Raw genomic sequence first — 20,827 nt, 5'->3', positions numbered from 1 at the left:
AATTACAGCTGCGGTCACATAAAAGGAAAATAAATGGTGTACATAAAATAATAATCTCTGAACACCCCAGCCGAGTTCCCAAACAACTCGACACATCCCGTTGGATCTATTACCCCCCCGCTCAGTCTCAATTCTGTGTTCCGAATAAAACAAAAACCGGGAACAGTTAGTAACGCACAACGTCTCCTTCTCCCCACCAAAGAAATGCCTCATCCTCTCCACCCCGCATTGAGTAAATAACACAGTTGCCCTCGTCCAGACCCCAGTAAAAGAGGGGAGAAAAATAAATTCAATAGCCCAGCCTACATATGCCTCCCCCAAGGGACATAGGGAACCCCAGGTAATAATAGCAACAACAAAAAAACAGGGAAATAAAAGTAGGCTGAAACATTAGTAGGCCTAGGTTAGGCTATACAGCCCATCCCTCTCAGTTAAAGGACACTAAGTATAAATTGGACGGCTATAATGACATTTAGGGGGTGGATCTCTGGATATCGGCTATATGTCGTCTTACCTCCTTTAGTAATGGCATTAATCGCATTTAGTCATTGGTCTGTTTCTCATTGGCCAGGATTGTCTTTCAAAAAACGTTTTGCCTCTTGGGGAGTTTTGAAGTGTCGCAAGGCTCCTTGGTGAAGAATCCTGAGCTCGTTTGGGTATTTGAATCCCCTGAAGATGCCTCGGTCAATGGAGTATTTCTTCACTTCGTCAAATTCTCGGCGCTTTCGGCGTATTCCAGCTGACAGGTCCTGGTGTAAAGCGAGTTTGGCGTTTCCCACTGTGATGGTGTTGTTTTTCGCCGCCTGTAGGACTCGTTCCTTGTCGGTGAATCTCAGGAAACGTATGGTGATTGGGCGCGCTGGTTGTCTGGCTGCTGGTGGGGGCCTCAGTGCTCGGTGAGCTCTCTCAAGTTCTATGGGCCTGTCGGTGGGCAGGTGGAGCCACTCGGGAAGTTTGTCTTGCAGGTAGCGGATCAGTGGCATGTTTCCCTCTTCTTTTTCGCCCAGATTGAATAGAACACAATTATTCCTTCGCCCCCTGTTTTCCAGGTCCTCTGTTTTCTCTTCCAGATGCTCGATTTTCTTTTTAGCATATGCTATTGTTTCCATGGCATCTGTCAATAAGTTTTCCATGGATAGGATTCGCCCCTCTGCCTCGTCCAGGCGCCCCGCGTTTATGGTTATCTTGTTGTTGATGTCAGGCAAAGCGTTTTCCAGGATTGTCACCTTGCCCCCTATCGCACTGAGCTGAGAATTAATGGCATCTAATTTAGTGTTTAGTTCTGTACGTTGGGATCTCAACTCAGAAAGGATGTCTTCGACAGAGTGCGAGGTTGGCATTCGTTGTGCCTCGTGGGGGAGCGGCTTCTCTTGCTCCTGGCTAATGGCGCTAGTTTTTTCTGAAGCTAGCTTCTTCTTGGAGGCTTTTTCCGTCGCTAATACTCGAGTCCGGGTAAAAATGTCACCTGTAGTGGCGCCTTTTGTAGCCGCCATGACTTTTTATTGCTAAAGCTAAATGAGTGTGAACTTGGAGTGGAGGTAAGATTAGGAATTGGAAACTACTTGTGCGGAGCTCTTAGTTCATGCGGCCATCTCGTTCAAGGGTCACGTGATCCCCCCCTTCTACAAGTTATTTAAAATATGATGGAAAAAAACATCTAAAGAATTCATAACAACAAAGGATTTAAGAAATAATCTTTCAAACATAAGGAAACTTCTTGTGATATGCAATATGTGTCACAACAAGTGTAAATATATGGGTCATGACAGTTATAAGTGTTATGACGAGTTGTCAGCTGTCATGACATTTTGACATGGTTATGACTGTCATAATGTGTTATAACACTGGGTGTCAAGTAAAGTGTCACCGAAATTACAATTGATTTCACAGATTATAAATGACTGTCATTAAAGGTGCATATGCAGAAATCACTCCACCATTTCCTGGTTGCAAATATTCTAATAGTTCGCCTAATTTCAGTTTGAGAAAAAGACAGCAATGTATAGTGTAGCACGGACAACTCTCGCCAGTCTGCACAGCGTGACTCAAACCAGAGCAAATCAGACTTATTTTTCTCCATATCTCCAGATTCCTACCGCAAGCACTGAACCTTTTTTTCTCACCTGGATCATCGCAGCTAGCTCGCTGCTATTCGAGTGGCCACTCCTGGCTAACGTCACTGTCCCGGAGCAAGAACCAATTAGCCTGGAGCTAGCCTTGCTAGGCCCATCCGCTAGGCCCATCTCCCGGCTAGCCAAAGAGGTCCATCAGCCACTCCTTGGGCTACAATGCCGATTTTGCCAACTGGCCTGGACCCCCGCCGACCCATCACGACTGGACCACCGCCGTGATTGGCCCGATGGGGTTTTCTCAACTGGCTCCGCCATCGCGGCATCCCCTGAATGCCCATCCTCTAACCTCGGCCCGCTAGCTGTCCAGAGCACATCGGACTGTTAGCGTAAGAGGCCCACCGGACAAATTCTTTGGCCACTATACCTATTTTACCAAATTGCCTGGTTTACCACACGGAGCCCTGCTGATCCGTCTGCTGACGTAATAGCACGAGGGGGCCACAACAGACTTTCTTCCGTCTCGACGTCCCTCCAAGGCCCTTCTGTTAACTTGCTAGCCCCAGCCCCTTAGCTGCCTGAAGCCATTCACTGGACTCCTATGATCACTCGGCTACGCATGCCTCTCGCTAACGTCAATATGCCTTGTCCATTGCTGTTTTGGTTAGTAATTGTTGCCTTATTTCACTGTAGAGCCTCTAGCCCTGCTCAATACGCCTTACTTAACACTTTAGTTCCACCTGGTCACCAGGTGACATCATCTGGTTTAAATTATATTTCTAGAGACAATCTCTTTCATCGTCACTTTATGCACAGGTTTACCCTCACTGTATTCACATCCTACCATACCTGATGTACCGTGCCCATAAATCTGCTCCTTTTACTCTCTGTTCTGAATGTACTAGACAACCAGTTATTTTAGCCTTTAGCCGTACCCTTATCCTACTCCTCCTCTGTTCCTCTGGTGATGTAGAGGTTAATCCAGGCCCTGCAGTGCCTAGCTCCACTCCCATTCCCCAGTCGCTCTCATTTGTTGACTTCTGTAACTGTAAAAGCCTTGGTTTCATGCATGTTATCATTAGAAGCCTCCTCCCTAAGTTTGTTTTATTCACTGCCCTAGCACACTCTGCCAACCCGGATGTCCTAGCCGTGTCTCAATCCTGGCTCAGGAAGACCACCAAAAACGCTGATTTACGATTATTTAAAAAAAAATATATATATATATATATATATATATATATATATATATATATATATATACAGTGCCTTGCGAAAGTATTCGGCCCCCTTGAACTTTGTGACCGTTTGCCACATTTCAGGCTTCAAACATAAAGATATAAAACTGTATTTTTTTGTGAAGAATCAACAACAAGTGGGACACAATCATGAAGTGGAACGACATTTATTGGATATTTCAAACTTTTTTAACAAATCAAACTCTCTTCAGATGTTCAGTGAGGATCTCTGAATGATCCAATGTTGACCTAAATGACTAATGATGATAAATTACAATCCACCTGTGTGTAATCAAGTCTCCGTATAAATGCACCTGCACTGTGATAGTCTCAGAGGTCCGTTAAAAGCGCAGAGAGCATCATGAAGAACAAGGAACACACCAGGCAGGTCCGAGATACTGTTGTGAAGAAGTTTAAAGCCGGATTTGGATACTAAAAGATTTCCCAAGCTTTAAACATCCCAAGGAGCACTGTGCAAGCGATAATATTGAAATGGAAGGAGTATCAGACCACTGCAAATCTACCAAGACCTGGCCGTCCCTATAAACTTTCAGCTCATACAAGGAGAAGACTGATCAGAGATGCAGCCAAGAGGCCCATGATCACTCTGGATGAACTGCAGAGATCTACAGCTGAGGTGGGAGACTCTGTCCATAGGACAACGATCAGTCGTATATTGCACAAATCTGGCCTTTATGGAAGTGGCAAGAAGAAAGCCATTTCTTAAAGATATCCATAAAAAGTGTTGTTTAAAGTTTGCCACAAGCCACCTGGGAGACACACCAAACATGTGGAAGAAGGTGCTCTGGTCAGATGAAACCAAAATTTAACTTTTTGGCAACAATGCAAAACGTTATGTTTGGCGTAAAAGCAACGCAGCTCATCACCCTGAACACACCATCCCCACTGTCAAACATGGTGGTGGCAGCATCATGGTTTGGGCCTGCTTTTCTTCAGCAGGGACAGGGAAGATGGTTAAAATTGATGGGAAGGTGGATGGAGACAAATACAGGACCATTCTGGAAGAAAACCTGATGGAGTCTGCAAAAGACCTGAGACTGGGACGGAGATTTGTCTTCCAACAAGACAATGATCCAAAACATAAAGCAAAATCTACAATGGAATGGTTCAAAAATAAACATATCCAGGTGTTAGAATGGCCAAGTCAAAGTCCAGACCTGAATCCAATCGAGAATCTGTGGAAAGAACTGAAAACTGCTGTTCACAAATGCGCTCCATCCAACCGCACTGAGCTCGAGCTGTTTTGCAAGGAAGAATGGGAAAAAATGTCAGTTTCTCGATGTGCAAAACTGATAGAGACATACCCCAAGCGACTTACAGCTGTAATCGCAGCAAAAGGTGGCGCTACAAAGTATTAACTTAAGGGGGCTGAATAATTTTGCATGCCCAATTTTTCAGTTTTTGATTTGTTGAAAAAGTTTGAAATATCCAATAAATGTCGTTCCACTTCGTGATTGTGTCCCACTTGTTGTTGATTCTTCACAAAAAAATACAGTTTTATATCTTTATGTTTGAAGCCTGAAATGTGGCAAAAGGTCGCAAAGTTCAAGGGGGCCGAATACTTTCGCAAGGCACTGTGTGTGTATATATATATATATTTTTTTTTAACCAGGTGAAATTGTGTAATTTCTCTTGCATTCATTGCACGCAGTCAGGGTATATGCAACAGTTTGGGCTGCCTGGCTCATTGCGAACTAATTTGCCAGAATTTTACGTAATTATGACATACATTGAAGGTTGTGCAATGTAATAAGAATATTTAGACTTAGGGATGCCACCCGTTAGATAAAATACCGAACGGTTCCGTATTTCACTGAAATAATAAACGTTTTGTTTTCGAAATGATAGTTTCCGGATTCGATCTTATTAATGACCAAAGGCTCATATTTCTGTGTGTTATAATTAAGTCTGATTTGATAGAGCAGTCTGAGCAGCAGCAGGCCCGTAATCATTCATTCAAACAGCACTTTCGTGCGTTTTGCCAGCAGCTCTTCGCAAGCACAGCGCTGTTTATGACTTCAAGCCTATCAGCCTAATGGCTGGTGTAACCAATGTGAAATGGCTAGCTAGTTAGCTGGGTGTGCGCTAATACTCTTTCAAACGTCACTCTCTTTTAGATTTGGAGTAGATATTCCCCTTGCGCTGCAAGGGCCGCGGCTTTTGTGGAGCGATGGGTAACGGTGATTTGAGTGTGGCTGTTGTCGATGTGTTCCTGGTTCGAGCCCAGGTAGGGGAGAGGAGGGGGATGGAAGCTATACTGTTACACTAGCAATACTATAGTGCCTATAAGAACATCCAATAGTCAAAGATATATGAAATACAAATGGTATAGAGAGAAATAGTCCTATAAATGCTATATTAACTACAACCTAAAACCTCTTACCTTGGAATATTGAAGTCTCATGTTAAAAGGAACCACCAACTTTCATATGTTCTCATGTTCTGAGCAAGGAACTTAAACGTTAGCTTTTTTACATGGCACATATTTTTACATGGCACATATTACTTTCTTCTCCAACACTTTGTTTTTGCATTATTTATACCAAATTTAACATGTTTCATTATTTATTTGAGGCCAAATTGATTTTATTTATGTTTTAAATTAAGTTAAAATAAGTGTTTTAATTCAGTATTGTTGTAATTGTCATTATTATAAATAAAAAAATGAAAAAATCTGCCGATTTTAATCGGTATTGGCTTTTTTGGTACACCAAGTATTGGCATCGGCGTTGAAAAATCATAATCGGTCGACCTCTACTCCATACATACAGTGCCTTGCGAAAGTATTCGGCGACCTTTTGCCACATTTCAGGCTTCAAACATAAAGATATAAAACTGTATTTTTTTGTGAAGAATCAACAACAAGTGGGACACAATCATGAAGTGGAACGACATTTATTGGATATTTCAAACTTTTTTAACAAATCAAAAACTGAAAAATTGGGTGTGCAAAATTATTCAGCCCCCTTAAGTTAATACTTTGTAGCGCCACCTTTTGCTGCAATTACAGCTGTAAGTCGCTTGGGGTATGTCTCTATCAGTTTTGCACATTGAGAGACTGAAATTTTTTCCCATTCCTCCTTGCAAAACAGCTCGAGCTCAGTGAGGTTGGATGGAGAGCATTTGTGAACAGCAGTTTTCAGTTCTTTCCACAGATTCTCGATTGGATTCAGGTCTGGACTTTGACTTGGCCATTCTAACACCTGGATATGTTTATTTTTGAACCATTCCATTGTAGATTTTGCTTTATGTTTTGGATCATTGTCTTGTTGGAAGACAAATCTCCGTCCCAGTCTCAGGTCTTTTGCAGACTCCATCAGGTTTTCTTCCAGAATGGTCCTGTATTTGGCTCCATCCATCTTCCCATCAATTTTAACCATCTTCCCTGTCCCTGCTGAAGAAAAGCAGGCCCAAACCATGATGCTGCCACCACCATGTTTGACAGTGGGGATGGTGTGTTCAGCTGTGTTGCTTTTACGCCAAACATAACGTCTTGCATTGTTGCCAAAAAGTTCAATTTTGGTTTCATCTGACCAGAGCACCTTCTGGAGAGTCTCCCACCTCAGCTGTAGATCTCTGCAGTTCATCCAGAGTAATCATGGGCCTCTTGGCTGCATCTCTGATCAGTCTTCTCCTTGTATGAGCTGAAAGTTTAAAGGGACGGCAAGGTTTTGGTAGATTTGCAGTGGTCTGATACTCCTTCCATTTCAATATTATCGCTTGCACAGTGCTCCTTGGGATGTTTAAAGCTTGGGAAATCTTTTAGTATCCAAATCCGGCTTTAAACTTCTTCACAACAGTATCTCGGACCTGCCTGGTGTGTTCCTTGTTCTTCATGATGCTCTCTGCGCTTTTAACGGACCTCTGAGACTATCACAGTGCAGGTGCATTTATACGGAGACTTGATTACACACAGGTGGATTGTAATTTATCATCATTAGTCATTTAGGTCAACATTGGATCATTCAGAGATCCTCACTGAACTTCTGGAGAGAGTTTGCTGCACTGAAAGTAAAGGGGCTGAATAATTTTGCACGCCCAATTTTTCAATTTTTGATTTGTTAAAAAAGTTTGAAATATCCAATAAATGTCGTTCCACTTCATGATTGTGTCCCACTTGTTGTTGATTTTTCACAAAAAAATACAGTTTTATATCTATGTTTGAAGCCTGAAATGTGGCAAAAGGTCGCAAAGTTCAAGGGGGCCGAATACTTTCGCAAGGCACTGTACCTCTGCTGTTTTCAAGCAAGATCTCAGCAATCACTGCCTCATTGCCTGCATCTGTAACCACCCCTCATCACTGTCAAACGCTCCCTAAAACACTTCAGTGAGAAGGTCTTTCTAATCGACCTGGCCCGGGTATCCTGGAAGGATATTGACCTCATCCCGTCAGTAGAGGATGGTCATTCTTTAAAAGTGCCTTCCTCACCATCTTAAATAAGCATGCCCGTTTAAAAAATGTAGAACCAGGAACAGATATAGCCATTGGTTCTCTCCAGATCTGACTGTCCTTGACCAGCACAAAAACATTCTGTGGCGTTCTGCATTAGCATCGAATAGCCCCCGTGATATGCAACTTTTCAGGGAAGTTAGGAACCAATATACACAGGCAGTTAGGAAAGCTAAGGCTAGCTTTTTCAAATAGAAATTTGCATCCTGTTGCACAAACTCAAAAAAGTAAAGTCCATGGAGAATAAGAGCACCTCCTCCCAGCTACCCACTGCACTGAGGCTAGGAAACACGGTCACCACCTATAAATCCACTATAATTGAGAATTTCAGTAAGCATTTTTCTATGTCTGGCCATGCTTTCCACCTGGCTACCCTTCCCCGGTCAACAGCCCTGCACTCCCCACAGCAACTCACCCAAGCTCCCCCCAATCCTCCTTCACCCAAATCAAGATAGCTGATGTTCTTAAAGAGCTGCAAAATCTGGACCCCTACAAATCAGCTGGGCTAGACAATCTGGGCCCTCTCTTTTTGAAATGATCTGCCGAAATTGTTGCAACCCCTATTACTAGCCTGTTTAACATATTGTATTGTATTGTCTAAGATTCCCAAAGATTGGAAAGCTGCCACAGTCATCCCCCTCTTCAAAAGTGCAGACCTATATCTATCCTACCATGCCTTTCGGAGGTCTTTGAAAGCCAAGTTAACAGATTTCTGACCATTTCGAATCCCACCGTACCTTCTCCGCTTTGCAATCTGGTTTCAGAGCTGGTCATGGGTACACCTCAGCCACGCTCAAGGTCCTAAACGATATCATAACCGCCATCGATAAGAGACATTACTGTGCAGCCGTATTCATCGACCAGGCCAAGGCTTTTGACTCTGTCAATCACCACATTCTTATTGGCAGACTCAACAGCCTTGGTTTCTCAAATGATTGCCTCGCCTGGTTCACCAACTACTTCCCAGACAGAGTTCAGTGTGTCAAATCGGAGGGCCTGTTGTCCAGACCTCTGGCAGTCTCTATGGGGTGCCACAGGGTTCAATTCTCGGGCCGACTCTCTTCTCTGTATACATCAATGATGTCTCTCTTGCTGCTGGTGATTCTCTGATCCACCTCTATGCAGACGACACCATTCTGTATACTTCTGGCCCCTCGTTGAATACTGTTAACTAACCTCCAGACGAGCTTCAATGCCATGCAACTCTCCTTCCGTGGCCTCCAACTGCTCTTAAATGCAAGTAAAACTAAATGCAAGCTCTTCAACCAATCACTGCCCACACCTGCCCGCCCTTCCAGCATCACTACTCGGTTCTGACTTAGAATATGTGGACAACTACAAATACCTAGGTGTCTGGCTAGACTGTAAACTCTCCTTCCAGACTTACAGTGGAGCAAAAAAGTATTTAGTCAGCCACCAATTGTGCAAGTTCTCCCACTTAAAAATATGAGAGACGCCTGTAATTTTCATCATAGGTACACTTCAACTATGACAGACAAAATGAGAGAAATAAATCCAGAAAATACATTGTAGGATTTTTTAATGAATTTATTTGCAAATTATGGTGGAAAATAAGTATTTGGTCAATAACAAAAGTTTATCTCAATACTTTGTTATATACCCTTTGTTGGCAATGACAGAGGTCAAACGTTTTCTGTAAGTCTTCATAAGGTTTTCACACACTGTTGCTGGTATTTTGGCCCATTCCTCCATGCAGATCTCCTCTAGAGCAGTGATGTTTTGGGGCTGTTGCTGGGCAACACAGACTTTCAACTCCCTCCAAAGATTTTCTATGGGGTTGAGATCTGGAGACTGGCTAGGCCACTCCAGCACCTTGAAATGCTTCTTACGAAGCCACTCCTTCGTTGCCCGGGCGGTGTGTTTGGTATCATTGTCATGCTGAAAGACCCAGCCACGTTTCATCTTCAATGCCCTTGCTGATGGTAGGCTTTGTTACGTTGGTCCCAGCTCTCTGCAGGTCATTCACTAAGTCCCCCTGTGTGGTTCTGGGATTTTTGCTCACCGTTCTTGTGATCATTTTGACCCCACGGGGTGAGATCTTGCATGGAGCCCCAGACCGAGGGAGATTATCAGTGGTTTTGTATGTTTTGTATGTCTTCCATTTCCTAATAATTGCTCCCACAGTTAATAATAATTGCTCCCACAGGTCTAGAATTTTGTTTCTGGTGTCCTTTGACAGCTCTTTGGTCTTGGCCATAATAGTGGAGTTTGGAATGTGACTGTTTGAGGTTGTGGACAGGTGTCTTTTATACTGATAACAAGTTCAAACAGGTGCCATTAATACAGGTAACGACTGGAGGACAGAGGAGCCACTTAAAGAAGAAGTTACAGGTCTGTGAGAGCCAGAAATCTTGCTTGTTTGTAGGTGACCAAATACATATTTTCCACCATAATTTGCAAATAAATTCATTAAAAATCCTACAATGTGATTTTCTGGATTTTGTCATAGTTGAAGTGTACCTTTGATGAAAATTACAGGCCTCTCTCATCTTTTTAAGTGGGAGAACTTGCATAATTGGTGGCTGACTAAATACTTTTTTGCCCCACTGTACATTAATCTCCCATCCAAAATTAAATCTAGAATCGGCTTCCTATTTCGCAACAAAGCATCCTTCACTCATGCTGCCAAACAAACATTCGTAAAACTGACCATCCTACCGATCCTCAACTTTGGCGATGCCATTTATAAACTAGCCTCCAACACTCTACTCAACAAATTGGATGCAGTCTATCTGTTTTGCCACCAAAGCCCCATATATTACCCACCACTGCGACCTGTACGCTCTCGTTGGCTGGCCATCGCTTCATACTCGTTGCCAAACCCACTGGCTCCAGGTCATCTACAAGTCTAGGTAAAGCCCCACCTTTTCTCAGCTCACTGGTCACCATAGCAGCACCCACCCGTAACACGCTCTCCAGCAGGTATATCTCACTGGTCACCCCCCAAAGCCAATTCCTGCTTTGGCAGCCTTTCCTTCGAGTTCTCTGCTGCCAATGACTGGAACGAACTGCAAAAATCCCTGAAGCTGGAGACTCAAATCTCCCTCACAGAGCAGCTCACAGATCACTGCACCTGTACATAGCCCATCTGTAAATAGCCCATCTGTAAATAGCCCATCCAACTACCTCATACCCATACTGTATTTATTTATCTTGCTCCGTTGCACCCCAGTATCACCCCAGTACTTGCACATTCATCTTCTGAACATCTACCATTTCAGTGTTTAATTGCTATATTGTAATTACTTCGCCACCATGGCCTATTTATTGCCTTACCTCCCTTATCTTACGTCATTTGCACTCACTATATATAGACTTTTACATTTTTTTTCTACTGTATTATTGACTATGTTTGTTTATTCCATGTGTAACTCTGTGTTGTTGTATGTGTCGAACTGCTGTGCTTTATCTTGGCCAGCTCGCAGTTGTAAATGAGAACTTGTTTTCAACTAGCCTACCTGGTTAAATAATGGTGAAAAAATATTAGGAAGGTGTGCCTAATGTATATTGTTTGCTTTACTTTGTGTATATGGTTACATTTAGAAGTAAATACTAAATGTTGTGACCTTCACTTCATAATATGTAGCTTTTAACTGGCATGCCTCTATTTTTTCTTGTTGATTCTGATGGCAGAGACCCAACTCAGTGACGATGGCACCCAAGATCTGATGGTCACCAATCCTGCACGGGTCAGTAACTTCTGCACTACAAATGACACACCTAAACAGAGCATTCTGATTACAGTTCTGACTGATTCTCCTTCTTTCATCCAACACCTAGAAATTTTGGCTGTGATCATCGAATTGTGAGGTTGTGTTGTAGATGTCTATCATAGTTGTGTTTTTTTTATGTCTGTGATTTGATTTTGTTACCCCTAGCCCCAACCAGAGAGGCAGTCCCTGCCTCAGATCCAGACTTTTCTCTCATTACCCCATCCTCTGGAGCAGCATGTAGAGGGGATGGAGGTGAAAGAGGAGAGGAGGAGTGGCCCTGTTAGGAGTCCTGCTAGAGGAGAGGATGTGAGGGTGGAAATGGAGGAGACTGGGGAGGTACAGGGTGGGGTCTCAGAACCTGCACCCCCTCAGAGCCCCAGCATGGACTGTCCCATGTGCATGCGCCCCTTCCCCCTGACGGAGATTGAGCTGCACGCTGCCTACTGTGACGGTAGTACCGCTAACATGGAGGAAGAGGAGATGATGGCTCCGAGCCAATCGCAAGGTGAGAACACGCAGCAAGACACGCATACAACAGACACTCGTTTCTTCAGCTCAATCTAAAGTAATCTCTGTTGTTTATGCAAGGATGTTGACAAAGGAACAATGCAAGTCAAGGATGTGTAGTGAAATATTATGTTTGACCCCAGAGCGTAAAACAGTCCCTTGCTTAATATGTAGTTACAGTGAAGTCTCATAGGAAGAGGACCAGAAGGGGAGAAAGAATTGGAGAGGAGCAGCCCTGTTCTTCTGGCTCTGGCAAGTAAGTAGGTATGAGTGGATTGACCTTGGTCTAACAGCTAGTCTCCTATACCTAGTTTACATTCACAGGGAACGTCACTTTAGGCTAAATTATTTTGACATACCTACTATAGAGTAACCTGATCATACATTTTAACCTGTCTGTGTTGTGTTGTCTTCTGAGCAGGGCAGTGCAGGGAGAGAAGTGCTTCCTGTGTCAGCAGCTATTTCATCTCCGGGACTATGAGAAGCACGTAGAGGACTGCATCAAAAACCAAGAAGGGTCCAAGGCTGCATCCAGGGCTGCATCCAGGGCCGGAAAGGTACTCCTAGTTAGCACTATTGCACAGAATTATACACTGTATATGTAGTTGTTATCAAAACCAAGCCAGCTGTTGTAGACCATTGGTATTTAATTGCAGACAGTGTGGTTTCCCTAGCTGTCGTGAAGCACTCACCATTGGTCTTCTGCTCTTTCTTCCCTCTGTGTGATGGATGATCTTCCAGAGTGGAGACTTGCTGAGTGCTTTGGACCAGACAGAGCAAAGAGATTTAGGTACACTCACTCTCTCAAACTGTGATGATGTTGTTTTACATGTTCAAAATGCCTCGTTCCACCTTGTTTGAATGGGTGAAAAAGAGAGCCAATGTTTTCACTCTGCTCTGTCTCCTTTTAGGGACTGCTGAGGCCGGACCATGTGATGCTGCCTTCAGGAGCCAACACAGGTAAGCAAAACAGGAAATGCACTAATGGATTGTTTTTGGAAACTCCATTTGACTAATGCTACTGTTGTGCCCACCTCTGGTGACACAGGCTGTTCCATGTGTGTGATAGGTAGGGAAGTTTGATAAGCAGACCCTGGTTGGGTATGTCTGTCAAGGATACACCCTGATGAATAACTCTCTAAAGCATCATAGCAACTCCATTAAATGCTTATGCCTTCATATTTGTCCATTGTTGACTAAGACTATTGTGTACCCCTATGTAAAGTAGTTATTCATTTGAAGTGGTGTATTTTCTTCTGGTTTAATAGTTTATGAATGCATATTAACATATTTTGTGAATATGAGATGGTAAGCAGACCGTGAAGTTTAGTGCTTGCCTGATTGTTTGGTGACTATCGACAGTGTCACTGTAACAATATCAGTGTACTACCTCTAGCTCACACCTGGATCATGTTCAGTAGGCACAACATGGACTGAAAGAGGGAGGAACTACCTGGAAATGTCCAATAAACACTTTTCCTTTTTCATTGCATAAAGTTTTACTACGGTGTTCTCTAATGAACATGACCCTGCCATTTATAACCATGTGATTGCTGCTTTCAGTGGCCTTATTGAGGATCTGGGAGAGTCTGGGGGAAGTGGAGACATCGCCGTCTCAGGTTTCAGAGTGAGCACCTCGCCCATCCGATCCTTCACCTCTATCTCAGAAGCCACAGACTGCCTTATTGACTTCAAGCGCCAGTACTCTTCCTGTACTTCCTCCTCTTCCTCCTCTAGGTCCAGACAAAGAGGGAGGAAATTCAAATTGACTAAAAAATAGAAAATACTGTCAACTGCTTTTTTTTAATACCACCCCATATCTTTTCTTTGTATTGTTTGTTACACTGAATCAAGTGATACAAATGTGTGTTAATGTGTGATTAAATAATACATCTAAATGTTTATTTTGTGTACTTTCTTACAAATCTGTTAGATTCGATTCACCTTTACACACTAGAAAAATGCACACAGTGACCCAAACTATGGGCTCACATTATATTCTTATTTAAATAAGTGACTCCAAAATGACATGATACATTGCAGATGTTGGATGTTAATTTGAGCCAGTTTGCTACAGCAGGATAATAATAATGCGAGTTATCATTTTTGTATGAGTTAATAGACTTTTTTGTAAGGTAAAATCAAGTTTGACATTTCCAAGTGGAAATTGCAAACTTCAGAAGCATTTTTAAACCTCAAATACACAAGTAATACATTTCCTGTAGTACCTACTGGGCACAACATAATCTGAAACGCAACCAAAACAAACAGCAAATGCATCCAAAAGTTTGCCACCAGCTTGATGTAGTCATTGCGTGCTAGGAATATGGGACTCGATAGTACATTTTTGACTAAATACACAAGTGAATTTTTCAAATACTTATGACCCCTTCAAATGGGGCGACTAAATCCATAAAGTGCTTTCATTTCTAAACAGTAAAACCGATATTCATGAAAATACCCTTAAATCAAAGGTTTTATTCTCTACTGTGAAAATATTTATCAAATCCCAAATTTTAGCTTCACTGTCCAAGTATATACATAGTGTATGTACAAAAGGTAGCCTAAAATAAAAGGTGACATTCTGGACTGTGGACTGTTCTAGTGTTGGAAGCCAATGTGAACGGCAGAGACTCAATGTTGTAAAAGCGGAAATAAACTCAGTTGAGATTAATCTTGTTAAACTATTATGGTCGGTTTCTGCCTGACCTGGCCTCTTTTCTGGACCCCACGCCATCTTCTGAAATCTGAAGTGAAATGGGTGTGTGGCTCCCCCAAAGAACAGCTTTCAGAAAGTCTACTGACGACACAACAGTGGTAGGCCTGATCACCGAAAACGATGAGACAGCCTATAGGGAGGTCAGAGACAACAACTTCTCCCTCAATTTGAGCAAGACAAAGGAGATGATCGTGGACTACAGGAAAATAAGTGCTGAACAGGCCCCCATTGAAGAGACTAGTGGAGTGGAACGAGAGTTTCAAGTTCCTTGGTGTCCACATCACCATCAAATTATCATGGTCCAAACACACCAAGACAGTTGTGAAGTGGACGCGACAACACCTACCACCCACCAACACGCGACAGTACCTACACCACCCGATGTTACAGGAAGGCCATAAAGATCATCAAGGACATCAACCACCCGAGCCACTGCCTGTTCACCCCGCTATCATCCAGAAGGCGAGGTCAGTACAGGTGCATCAAAGCTGGGACCGAGAGACTGAAAAACAGCTTCTATCTCAAGGCCAGCAGACTGTTAAACAACCACCACTAACATTGAGTGGCTGCTGCCAACACACTGACACTGACACTGACTCAACTCCAGCCACTTTAATAATGGGAATTGATGGGAAATTATGTAAATATATCACTAGCCACTTTAAACAATGCTACCTTATATAATGTTACTTACCCTACATTATTCATCTCATATGCATACGTATATACTGTACTCTATATCATCGACTGCATCCTTATGTAATACATGTATCACTAGCCACTTTAACTATGCCACTTTGTTTACATACTCACCTCATGTATATACTGTACTCGATACCATCTACTGTATCCTGCCTATGCTGCTCTGTACCATCACTCATTCATATATCATTATGTACATATTCTTTATCCCCTTACACTGTATAAGACAGTAGTTTTGGAATCGTTAGTTAGATTACTTGTTGGTTATTACTGCATTGTCGGAACTAGAAGCACAAGCATTTCGCTACACTCGCATTAACATCTGCTAACCATGTGTATGTGACAAATAAAATTTGATTTGATTTGAAGATATGGCAATGGTCCCCAGATCCTCAAAAAGTTCTTCAGCTGCACCATCGAGAGCATCCTGGTTGCATCGCCGCCTGGTATGGCAACTGCTCGGCATCCGACCATAAGGTGCTACAGAGGGTAGTGCGTACGGCCCAATACATCACTGGGGGGAAGCTTCCTGCCTTCCAGGACCTATATACTAGGCGGTGTCAGAGGAAGACCCAAAAAATTGTCAAAGACTCCAGTCACCCAAGTCATAGACTGTTACCTCAACTAACCTGTACCCCCGCTCATTGACTCAGTACCGGTACCCCTTGTATAGAGCCTCGTTATTGTTATGTAATTTTATTGTGTTACTTTTTTATTTATTTTTTACTTAAGAAAATATTTACGAAATTAACTTAACTCTATTTCTTGAACTGCATTGTTGGTTAGGGGATTGTAAGAATTTCACAGGAAGGTCTACACCTGTTTTATTCGGCGCATTTGACAAATAACATTTGATTCGATATGTATATGTACATGTAGATAGAAGTGACTATGCATAGATAATAAACAGAGAGCAGCAGCAGCGTAAAAATGGGGGGGGGGGTCAATGCAAATAGTCCGGGTAGCCATTTGATGCCATATTAGAAAGGAAATATGCATAGCAATTTTACTAATCTCAACAATATTACAAGCATTAATTTAGGTCTGCTTCAATGGCTTTTATAGGTTGGCAAGCATTGTTAAATGAGGACTGACGTCAAATTTGAACAAATTATGGTACAAATTATGGTATGTCCTAACACAAGTATTTAATTACATTGAAATTAATGCATTTTAAGGTGATGTATAATGTAATGTCCTTCAAAATGGTTTTCTGGACAAACTGCGTTTTTTATTACTATTATATGCATTCTTTTATAGGCAACCTGTAGTCTGAATATTGATGAATTGTGGTTTACCAATGTACAGTTGAAGTGGGAAGTTTGCATACACTTAGGTTGGAGTCATTAAAACTCGTTTTTCAACCACTCCGCAAATGTCTTTCTATCAAACTATAGTTTTGGCAAGTCAGTTAGGACATCTACTTTGTGCAAGACACAAATATTTTTCCAACAATTGTTTACAGACAGATTGTTTCACTTATAACTCATTGTATCACAAATCCAGTGGGTCAGAAGTTAACATACACTAAGTTGACTGTGCCTTTAAACATCTTGGAAAATTCCAGAAAATTATGTCATGGCTTTAGAAGCTTCTGATAGGCTAATTTACATAATCTGAGTCAATTGGAGGTGTACCTATGGATGTATGTCAAGGCCTACCTTCAAACACAGTGCCTCTTTGCTTGACATCATGTGAAAATCAAAAGACCTCGAAAAAAAATTGTAGACCTCCACAATTCTGGTTCATCCTTGGGAGCAATTTCCAAACACCTAAAGGTACCATGTTCATCTGTACAAACAATAGTACGCAAGTATAAACACCATGGGACCACGCAGTCATCACATCTGTCTCCTAGAGATGAACGTACTTTGGTGCGAAAAGTGCAAATCAATCCCAGAACAACAGCAAAGGACCTTGTGAAGATGCTGGAGGAAACAGGTACAAAAGTATCTATATCCACAGTAAAATGAGTCCTATATCGACATAACCTGAAAGGCCGCTCAGCAAGGAAGAAGCCACTGCTCTAAAACCGCCATAAAAAAGCCAGACTAGGGTTTGCAACAGCACATGGGAACAAAGATCGTACTTGTCCACTGGCCTGATGAAACAAAAATAAAACTGTTTGGTCATAATGACCATCGATATGTTTGGAGGAAAAAGGGGGATGCTTGCAAGACGAAGAACACCATCCCAACCGTGAAGCACAGGGGTGGCAGCATTATGTTGTGGGGGTGCTTTGCTGCAGGAGGGACTGGTGCACTTCACAAAATAGATGGCATCATGAGGCAGGAAAATTATGTGGATATATTGAAGCAACATCTCAAGACATCAGTCAAAGTTAAAGCTTGGTCGCAAATGGGTCTTCCAAATGGACAATGACCCCTGTGCTAACAAACAGTATCTGGATATTATGTGTGAAATCAAATCAAACTTTATTTATCACATGTGCCGAATACAAAATGTGTAGACCTTACTGTGAAATGCTTACCTACAAGCCCCTAACAAACAATGCAGTTCAAGAAAGAGTTAAGAAAATATTTACCAAATAAAATCGAACAAAAAAATTATAAAAATTAACGCAATGAAATAACAATAACGAGGCTATTTACAGGGTGTACCGGTACCGAGTCAATGTGTGTCTCTGTGTTTGTTTGCACCAGATAGGGCTGGTTAGGTTTTTCACGGTACGTTTATTGTTTTGTATTGCATCGTCATTATCTTTATTAAAGATGTATGAAGATAACCACGCTGCATTTTGGTCCGATCCCTGCTACACCTCCTCTTCAGAGGAAGAGGAAAACCTTAACAATTACATTGCCCCTCCCCCCCCCCCATTTGTTTTATATGCTGCTCCTACTCGTTTATTTTCTATGGACATTCACTTTACCCCTACCTACATGTACAAATTACCTCAACTAACTTGTACCCCTGCACACTGACTCGGTACTGGTACCCCCTGTATATAGCCTCGTTATTGTTTTGTTATGGTGTTATTTTGTATTAATTTTAATTTTTTACTTTAGTTTATTTGGAAATATTTTCTTAACTCTTCTTGAACTGCACTGTTGGTTTAGTGCTTGTAAGTAAGCATTTCACGCTAATGTCTACACTTGTTGTATTCGGCGGATGTGACAAGGTTTGATTTGACTGTAAAATGACTGTAAAAACTGTTGAATTTCTGTGGATTGATGAGGAAATGAAAAATGTTATGGTTGAGAGGGATGAGGCAAAAGGAATTGCAAATAAGTCTGGTTGCATAACCAATTGGCAAACCTACTGCAAATTGAGAAATCATGTGACTAAACAGACAAAGAAGAAGAAACTATAGTATGACACAAAGATAATTGCCAATTTTTTATTGCCAAGATTAGAATAATTTGGCATGACATGCCATCAACAAATGCTGAACCTACACATCCAAGTATAACTGATCAAATTATGAAATACAAACATTGTAATTTTGAATTCCGTAAAGTGAGTGTGGAAGAGGTGAGAAAATGGTTGTCTATCAACAATGACAAGCCACCTGGGACTGCCAACTTGGATGGAAAATTTCTGAGAATGACAGCGGATGATATTGCTACCCCCATTTGCCATGTTTTCAATCTAAACGTACCAAAACGTGTGTGCCCTCAGGCTGTCACGGATCCCTCCGGAACTTTCATTACGCACACCTGGGCCCCTATTCCCACTGATTGTATTTGTATATACAGTGGGGCAAAAAAGTATTTAGTCAGCCACCAATTGTGCAAGTTCTCCCACTTAAAAAGATGAGAGAGGCCTGTAAATCACATTGTAGGATTTTTAATGAATTTATTTGCAAATTATGGTGGAAAATAAGTATTTGGTCAATAACAAAAGTTTATCTCAATACTTTGTTATATACCCTTTGTTGGCAATGACAGAGGTCAAACATTTTCTGTAAGTCTTAACAAGCTGACTAAATACTTTTTTGCCCCACTGTATGTGCCCTTTGGTTTCCATTGGGCGGTCGATTATTGTTACAATCTCCACTGGTACGTGCGAGTACCTGTGCTGTGTGTTTTTGCTTTCGTGCCATTGTGGATTGCAGATGATTACGGGTCTCAACGCGGGTGTTAATCATTGTGCGCGTGTTATTTATTCAAGGTACTCCTCGCTCTTTTGTTTGGGTTTTAACCCTGTGTTTTGTTTAGTGTTTGGTTGGTCTTCATCCCTGTGCCTTTACACGGCACGCAATAATTTGGGTACAATTAAAAAAACTATTACGCATTCCTGCGTCTGTCTCCCGAATCTCTTCATACCAACGTGACAGTGGCCTGGAGGGAAGCTAACCCAAGAAGAGTAAAGCACCCTTTACTGGCTCAACTAACTGACCAATCAGCCTGTTACCAACCCTTAGTAAACTTTTGGAAAAAATTATGTTTGACCAGACACAATGCTATTTCACAGTAAATAAGTTAACAGACTTTCAGCACGCTTCTAGGGAAGGGCATTCAACATGCACGGCACTTACACAAATTCATGATTGGCTGAGAGAAATAGATAATAAAAAGATTGTAGGTGCTGTTTTATTAGACTTTAGTGCGTATTTTGACATATCAATCATAGTATGCTGTTGGAAAAACATACACTGCTCAAAAGAATAAAGGGAACACTTAAACAACACAATGTAACTCCAAGTCAATCACACTTCTGTGAAATCAAACTGTCCACTTAGGAAGCAACACTGATTGACAATAAATTTCACATGCTGTTGTGCAAATGGAATAGACAACAGGTGGAAATTATAGGCAATTAGCAAGACACCCCCAATAAAGGAGTGGTTCTGCAGGTGGCAACCACAGACCACTTCTCAGTTCCTATGCTTCCTGGCTGATGTTTTGGTCACTTTTGAATGCTGGCGGTGCTTTCACTCTAGTGGTAGCATGAGACGGAGTCTACAACCCACACAAGTGGCTCAGGTAGTGCAGCTCATCCAGGATGGCACATCAATGCGAGCTGTGGCAAGAAGGTTTGCTGTGTATGTCAGCGTAGTGTTCAGAGCATGGAGGCGCTACCAGGAGACAGGCCAGTACATCAGGAGACGTGGAGGAGGCCGTAGGAGGGCAACAACCCAGCAGCAGGACCGCTACCTCCGCCTTTGTGCAAGGAGGAGCAGGAGGAGCACTGCCAAAGCCCTGCAAAATGACCTCCACGGCGACCTGGAGACGCCGTGGAGAACGTTCTGCTGCCTGCAACATCCTCCAGCATGACCGGTTTGGCGGTGGGTCAGTCATGGTGTGGGGTGGCATTTCTTTGGGGGGCCGCACAGCCCTCCATGTGCTCGCCAGAGGTAGCTTGACTGCCATTAGGTACCGAGATGAGATCCTCAGACCCCTTGTGAGACCATATGCTGGTGTGGTTGG

The 20,827-nt window shown here is 42.3% G+C and overlaps 1 protein-coding gene across 3 annotated transcripts in view; it reads left to right on the top strand.

Annotated features, from left to right (window-relative positions):
* Positions 1-13,918, top strand: part of LOC110537524 (BRCA1-A complex subunit RAP80) — a 30,071-nt gene extending 16,153 nt beyond the window's left edge. For 2 of the 3 annotated variants that reach the window (XM_021623630.2, XM_021623629.2), the window contains exons 11-17: positions 11,430-11,485; positions 11,675-12,014; positions 12,191-12,272; positions 12,438-12,573; positions 12,758-12,806; positions 12,928-12,976; positions 13,580-13,918. In XM_021623630.2, coding sequence (XP_021479305.2) covers positions 11,430-11,485; positions 11,675-12,014; positions 12,191-12,272; positions 12,438-12,573; positions 12,758-12,806; positions 12,928-12,976; positions 13,580-13,796 — 929 coding nt within the window. In that variant the 3' untranslated portion in view covers positions 13,797-13,918. Of the gene's footprint in view, positions 1-11,429; positions 11,486-11,674; positions 12,015-12,190; positions 12,281-12,437; positions 12,574-12,757; positions 12,807-12,927; positions 12,977-13,579 lie in introns of those variants that run through there. The other variant, XR_002475643.2, reaches the window with a different exon arrangement.
* Positions 13,919-20,827: the final 6,909 nt, after the last annotated feature.

Source organism: Oncorhynchus mykiss, chromosome 12 (assembly GCF_013265735.2).
Source record: "Oncorhynchus mykiss isolate Arlee chromosome 12, USDA_OmykA_1.1, whole genome shotgun sequence".
Lineage (NCBI taxonomy): Eukaryota > Metazoa > Chordata > Actinopteri > Salmoniformes > Salmonidae > Oncorhynchus > Oncorhynchus mykiss.
The sequence above is the reverse complement of the archived record's forward strand: the minus strand, read 5'-3'. Positions and strand labels throughout refer to the sequence as shown.